General features: G+C 45.7%; 1 protein-coding gene across 1 annotated transcript; it reads left to right on the forward strand.

Moving 5' to 3' along the window:
• Positions 1-3,260: 3,260 nt before the first annotated feature.
• LOC309606613 (mas-related G-protein coupled receptor member X2-like) lies at positions 3,261-4,717 on the forward strand (the record flags this gene model as incomplete). Its single annotated transcript, XM_082343918.1, is given in 5 exon segments — positions 3,261-3,294; positions 3,713-4,221; positions 4,225-4,327; positions 4,330-4,566; positions 4,569-4,717. Coding segments are annotated over 5 exon segments (1,032 nt in total).
• Between the last annotated feature and the right edge of the window lie 1,827 nt (positions 4,718-6,544).

Here is a 6,544-nt window from a genome sequence, read left to right on the forward strand (position 1 = left end):
TGTCCCCGGCCACCCTTCTAAGCTACCTGTCTTTGCGGAAGCTTCTCATGTTGACTCTCTGGGGTTTTCCAGGTCTGATATCACACCATTCTCTCCAAAACCCACATCCTTCAATTTTCCAGCCTCACCGTCCCCTGGAATCATGCCTGTCAAGATCGGCCATGACTCCCTATTGTACATCCCAAGGTCAATTCTTGGTCTTCATCTTACTCAGTCTCTTGAGTAGGATTGATGCTATTGCTCACTCCCATCTTCTAGAACTAGTTTTTCCATTCTGTCTCTAGGATGCTCTCCTAGCTTACTCCTTCTTCAGTAGCTGCTTTTCACTACTCTGTTAGCTGAGTCCTCCTCTTCTTCCAAGTCTCTGGAGGTTGGAGGCCCTAATGTTGAGTCTCAAACCTCTTCACTCACGCTCACTCCCAGGGTGAGCTCACCAGCTCCTGGGGAACATAAGGGGCATAGTCTTGTGTGTTGTCACCATCACATCGTCACTGCCTGGAACAGAGCCTGGCACAGCATAGGCACACAATAGTGTTGGGTAAAGGAGCACATGAGTGAATACACTTTTCTGATTGCTTTAAATGCTTCATAGTTAAGTTTTCAAAGGAAACAAGTAACTCAATTTGGTGATAGCATGGGCACATGAAAGGAAGTCATAGGAGCTAAGACTGAAAATACTGGTTGGCTCTAGACAATCTAAAAATAATCTAGCTAACAAATATCATGATGTAGAGGGAGGAAGGTGACAGAGAGTGCATGTGGTATGCTAAATTCCTTATCTTTCATAAGGGAACTCAGTATACCCTGTTGTTGATATTGATAAATCAAAAATATAAATGTAGTTTTTTATTATATAAAGCTACAATATTAACTTCTATAAGCATTAAGAATGGAAACTGGGGCTTCCCTGGTGGCGCAGTGGTTGAGAATCTGCCTGCTAATGCACGGAACACGGGCTCGAGCCCTGCTCTGGGAAGATCCCACATGCCGTGGAGCAACTGGGCCCGTGAGCCACGACTACTGAGCCTGCGCGTCTGGAGCCTGTGCTCCGCAACAAGAGAGGCCGCGATAGTGAGCGGCCCGCGCACCGCAATGAAGAGTGGCCCCCGCTCCCCACAACTAGAGAAAGCCCTCACACAGAAATGAAGACCCAACACAGCTCAAAATAAATAAATAAATAAATAAATTTAAAAAAAAAAAAAAAAAAAAAAAAAAAAAAAAAAAGAATGGAAACTGGACATTGGTTGCTATTGGGGAATGAGATTTGGAGATCCTTTACATTTCATTTTATACACCTTGGTGTCATGTGAAATAAAATGAATGTGCACTCATTACTTCTGTGATTAAATTTTAAAAGATCAAGTGAGCCAGGCCACGCAGGGCCTTGTATGCCAAGCAAACTATTCTTTAGCTACGGAAGCTCACGTTGCTTGGTGGGTCAGCTTCCTGCACAGGCTCACAGGGGGCAGCAAAAGGCTTTGGGACAGCCATTCCTCACAGGGAAGGGGACCGGATGGGGTAGGATGGGTAGAGAGGCTGAGATAAGTGACTGGAGTCAGGGCAAATGAGAAACATTTCATGAGGTTTCTTGTCTCACTCATCTCCAGGATCTCTCATTTGCCAGTACCCCTCGTGCAGGAAATCACAGGGGCTGTCCAGCATCTTCATAAGCCTCCCTCGGTCACCAGGTTTCTCTCCTGCTACTGCAGGCACCTCCCCATCCAGAGGGTGAAAAAGCATTCTCTGCTGTTTGTCAATCCCAGGAAAGCTCTTTCTTTCCTACTCACCACCTCCAGCAGGAAGAATGGTGTTAAGGTAAGAGTTTGCTCAAGAACTATCTTCGATCAAAGGCAGATTTGTTTCCCCCTCCTTAGTCCACATGCTCATGAATTCATGTTGGGGTAAGGCAGGCAGGGGGCACGGGTACCCATCAGCCACAGTCGGGAGACATGAAGCTCCCGAGGGAAGCTTTGGCTGCTGGTAGCTTGGACTATGGGAGAGTCAAACGGGATCAGCCAGGTTCTTTCCGCTTCCGTTCCATCTCCCTATATGCTCCCTTTCTCTCCAAACATTCAAATCTGCAACTATAAACAGAAATATTCTGCTAATTTTAATTTAGGGAGTGAGATGGCATGCTGGCGTTGCATTCCCAAACTAAATTGTTGTTACTAACCTCAGGTTTCACAGATTTGCTTGCTGTTCATTGTTTTTTGTTTTGTTTTTTGTATCCTTATATCTGGCATTGTCCCAGCAGAAAATACAGAGCACAATATAATGGGTCATTGAGGAGAGTTTAATGAGGGACTGGTTACAAAGGTGTGGGCACAGCTAAGGGGAATCTATAAAGGATGCTGAAGCCCCCCCCACCCCAGGACAAGTCTTCCTAGGGCGCTGTTACGATTACTGGCCCTAAAGGAGAAAAGGAAGGAGTAGTTACCAGAACTCAGGGAGGGCTCTGGCTGTAGCTGTAGTTGTCACTATGGCTGTAGGAAAGGGCCACCAGACAGGGGCTATGTCTTCAGGTAGACTGACACTGCCACTGCCAACTCACAGCCTGGCAGGGAGACAGCCAGGGAGCTAAAAAACCCAAATCACTCTCTGCCTGCTCTCCAGCTTCCTGTCAGTGTCTCCCTTCCTCTGGAAGCAAATGGGAGCCAGAGGGCGAAGGAGGTCATCAATTAGGCACAGAGACATCTCGCGGGACGCAGAGAAGGGTACAGAAGATGGAAATGAGACTTGATGGCAAATAGAGAAAACCTATCTCTTCTTATAGCCTCCTCACAGTCGCTATTTCCTGGGACTGGGTCAGTATCTCACTGTACCTCCTCAGTTTGTTTCTTTAACTGTTTGTTGGTTTGCACTTCTATCTGGTGTCACTTCTTTGGAATAATCTCTCACTATCATCAGAAATGCCTTGAGAATGGAATGTAATCATTGTTTTTTTAAGATGGGGGTACACAGGTATTTATAAGTACTTTCAGTTTGTGATTTGGGCTTCTCTAGAAAGAAATCCATTATAAGAGTGACTTAAACTGTGTCCGTCACACAGAGCTGGGCACTGGGGACACACCAATGCATGGAGAAAAGTACCATCTGTCCTCACAAAGCTCACACATTGGGCCATTTCTAGCTCAAGAGGCCTCCTGACTCATTCACACCTGTCATAGCAAAAGGTCACATAACCTTCATGACCCTAAATCATGATCTCCTTTCTCCCTGGTGGGTGCACTCCTCTCAGTCACTAAGATGGTCTGCACGTCATGCCTGGGGTTTCTGTCTTCCTGGCCCTAAAAGGTAATCTCTGTCCCAGGCAGAAGGAATGCTGAGCTCAGAGTCCTATTGTCACCCCCGCATAACCTGTCTAGATTTTTCTCCTCCTGCAGACATGACATGGCCTGGGAGGTTGAGTGGAGGTAACATTCCCATGTCAGTAGAGAGTCCGTGTTGCAGTAGAGAGAGCCCAGGCATTTGAGTCAGAGAGAACTGGGTTTGAATCCAGGTTCCAGGTCTCCAGGGCTGTGTGGATTTCGGTAAGTATCTTAATCTCTGCAAGGCTCCAATTCCCTCCTCTGTAACACAGGGATGGTAATTCCCACCTCGTAGGGTGGCCGTGAGGATCGATGATCACACAGCAGGTGTTCGCGTCTTGTTTGTGTTCCCAGGAGCACCAGTGGGGGGTTTCTGAGCTTGGATCCAACCACCCCCGCCTGAGAGACGGAACTCACACCAATGAATCGAAGTGACCAGGACCTTCCTCAAACTTTCAGTGTGGCGACCCTGACCCTGGTCTTGCTGATGATCATCATTGCCTTGGAAGCACAGACAGGAAACGCAGTTGTGCTGTGGCTCCTGGGCTTCCACCTGCACAGGAATGCCTTCTCCATCTACATCCTCAACCTGGGGGGAGCCAACTTCGTCTTCCTCTGCTGCCACGTTATAGGTTCCCTGGAGAAGCTCATCACCTCCTGCCACTCCAGCTCCAGCCCCATCCCCAGTTTTTTCACCACTGTGCTGACCTTCGCCTACCTCACAGGCCTGAGCTTTCTCAGCGACATTAGCACCGAGCACTGCCTGTCTGACCTGTGTCCCATCTGGTACCGCTGCCACCGCCCCAAACGCTTATCGGCTATCATGTGTGCCCTGCTCTGGGCCCTGGCCCTGCTGCTGAGCACCCTGGAAGGGAAGTACTGTGGCTTCCTGTTAATGGACTTTAATCGCATTTAGTGTCGGGTGTTTGATTTCATCACTGCTGGGTGGCTGACGTTCTTATCCGTGTTCCCCGCTGGGTGCAGCCTTGCCGTGCCGGTCACGATCCTCTGTAGGTCCCAGCGATGCAGCTGACCAGGCTGTGTGTGACCACTGTGCTGACAGTTCGGGTCTTCCTCCTCTGTGGCCTGCCCTCCGGCATCCACTGGTTCTTCTTAATCTGGATTCAGGATGATTTGTTTGTGTTCCCCTGTCATCACTGGCTGGTGGCCTTGGGCCTGTCCAGCTGCACCAGCGTCATCATTTACTACTTCGTTGGCTCCTTTAGGCAGAGGCAGCCAAAGAGGCGAGGACGGCAGACCTCAAGATAGTTCTCCAGAAGGCTCTGGAGGACCTATCAGAAGTGGATGGAAGCAAAGGCACCCTTCCTCAGGAAACCCTGAAGGCGTCAGGAAGCAGCCTGGTGTCCCGATTCAGAGTCTCTGCCTCAGTCAGACAAATGTGGCTTTGAGAGCCAATTTTCTCCCTATCAGTTTGGGAGGGTTTCTTAACTTCTCTCAGCCTCTGGACCCCTGATCTTAAAATGGTTAAAAAAGTAATAATTTGGGTAGTGAGGATTAAGTGAGACGGTGCCTGTTATACAAACACTGAGTGCAGTGTCTTAAGGACTCTCACCCAGGGGCCTTCACCCCAACCCCATGGGAGCTTCGCCAACTCTGGGGTCCAAGACTGTTTCCACTGTTGAAGAATCCCACCTTCAGCAGAAGTTGAAAGCAGTGCAAGAAAGGTCTTAAATTTCTTTGGTCACTACACTTGGTAGGGAATAAACATTACATTTTTGACAAGTTTCTGTGGTCACTTTCTTACAATCTGTTTTGATACAATTAAAAGAATTAAAGTTCAATCTAGCTCCAAAGAGTAGTCTTTGATTTTGGCAGGCGTCAGAATGACTCCCTAGCTTGAATAAATGACTTAATGAATGAATAAATGATGAATTTTTAAGTCCAGCCTGTGCTAAATCTCCATTTACCAGATTTGAGTCACCATCTTTAAGTTTGTTGCCTTCACCATTTTCAACTTTTGCAAGCATGAAATTAAGTTTTATAACCAGATAAATCAACATCAAGGCGTATTTAAGGTTTGAGGTGGGTCGTCTTCCTGTTGTTCCCTTCCACATGCCCTCCGGTAGAATCCCATGTGCACCCCGTCTCATTCCCGCCCCTTCGTCTTTACCCTGATTCTCCCTCCCTGGGGCTCATTAATCCTTCATGCAGGTTTCCAGTGGGTCTTACTAGACTCTGTCCTCCGAGGACAGGATGCATGTCAGATTTACCTTTTATTTCAAAAAGCTCACAACATTGATTTTAGTAATCTAATTGCACAAAAATATTTCTTGTTACCTGTTCTATAAAAATAATTTATTAAGTTTAAATGTTGCATCTTTTAATAATTTTTTTATTTTTTTAATTGAAGTACGGTTAAGAGAGAGTGCACAGATCATTAGTGTGTACAGTTCAATGAGTTTTGGCGATAAATACACACCCATGTGATTGACATACACACTACAATATATATAGAATAGATAACTAATAAGGACCTATTGTATAGCACAGGGACCTCTACTCGATACTCTGTAATGACCTATATAAGAAAGGAATCTAAAAGAGTGGATATATGTATATGTACAACTGATCCACTTTGCTGTACAGCAGAAACTAACACAACACTATAAATCAACTATACTCCAATGAAAATTTTAAAAAATAAATAAATACACACCCATATGACTAAAGCTCCAGTCAAAACATAACACATTTTCATTACCTCTGAAAAGTCCCTCATGTCCCTCCAAGTCATTCCTCCTGCCCCAGAGGCAACTATCATTTCAACTCTGTCACCAAAGATTAGTTTTGCTTGAACTTTGACTTCATATATTTAGACTCATACAATGTACTTTTTTTTGTTCCTGCCTTCTTTCACTTAGCATAATATTTGGGGGATTTACTTGTAACATTGCATTGCATATACCAGTAGTTCGTCCCCTTTATAAAGCTGAGTACTATTTCATTGGATGGGTGTCTACAGTTTATTTTCATATTGATGGATATATGTGCAGTATTCCACTTTTAGCTATTGTGAATAAAGCTGCTGTGAACATCCTTATTCAAGTCTTTTTGGGACATAGGTTTTCATTTCTCTTGGATAAATAACCTGAACTGAAATTCCTGGGTCACAGGGAGATGTATGCTTATTAACTCTATGAGAAATTGTCCAACTCTCTTCTAAAGTGGTTGTGCTATTTCCCATTCCCACCAGTGATGTATGAAACTGCCAGTCT

The sequence above is a fragment of the Balaenoptera borealis genome, assembly GCF_965194805.1.
Source record: "Balaenoptera borealis genome assembly, chromosome: 11".
NCBI lineage: Eukaryota > Metazoa > Chordata > Mammalia > Artiodactyla > Balaenopteridae > Balaenoptera > Balaenoptera borealis.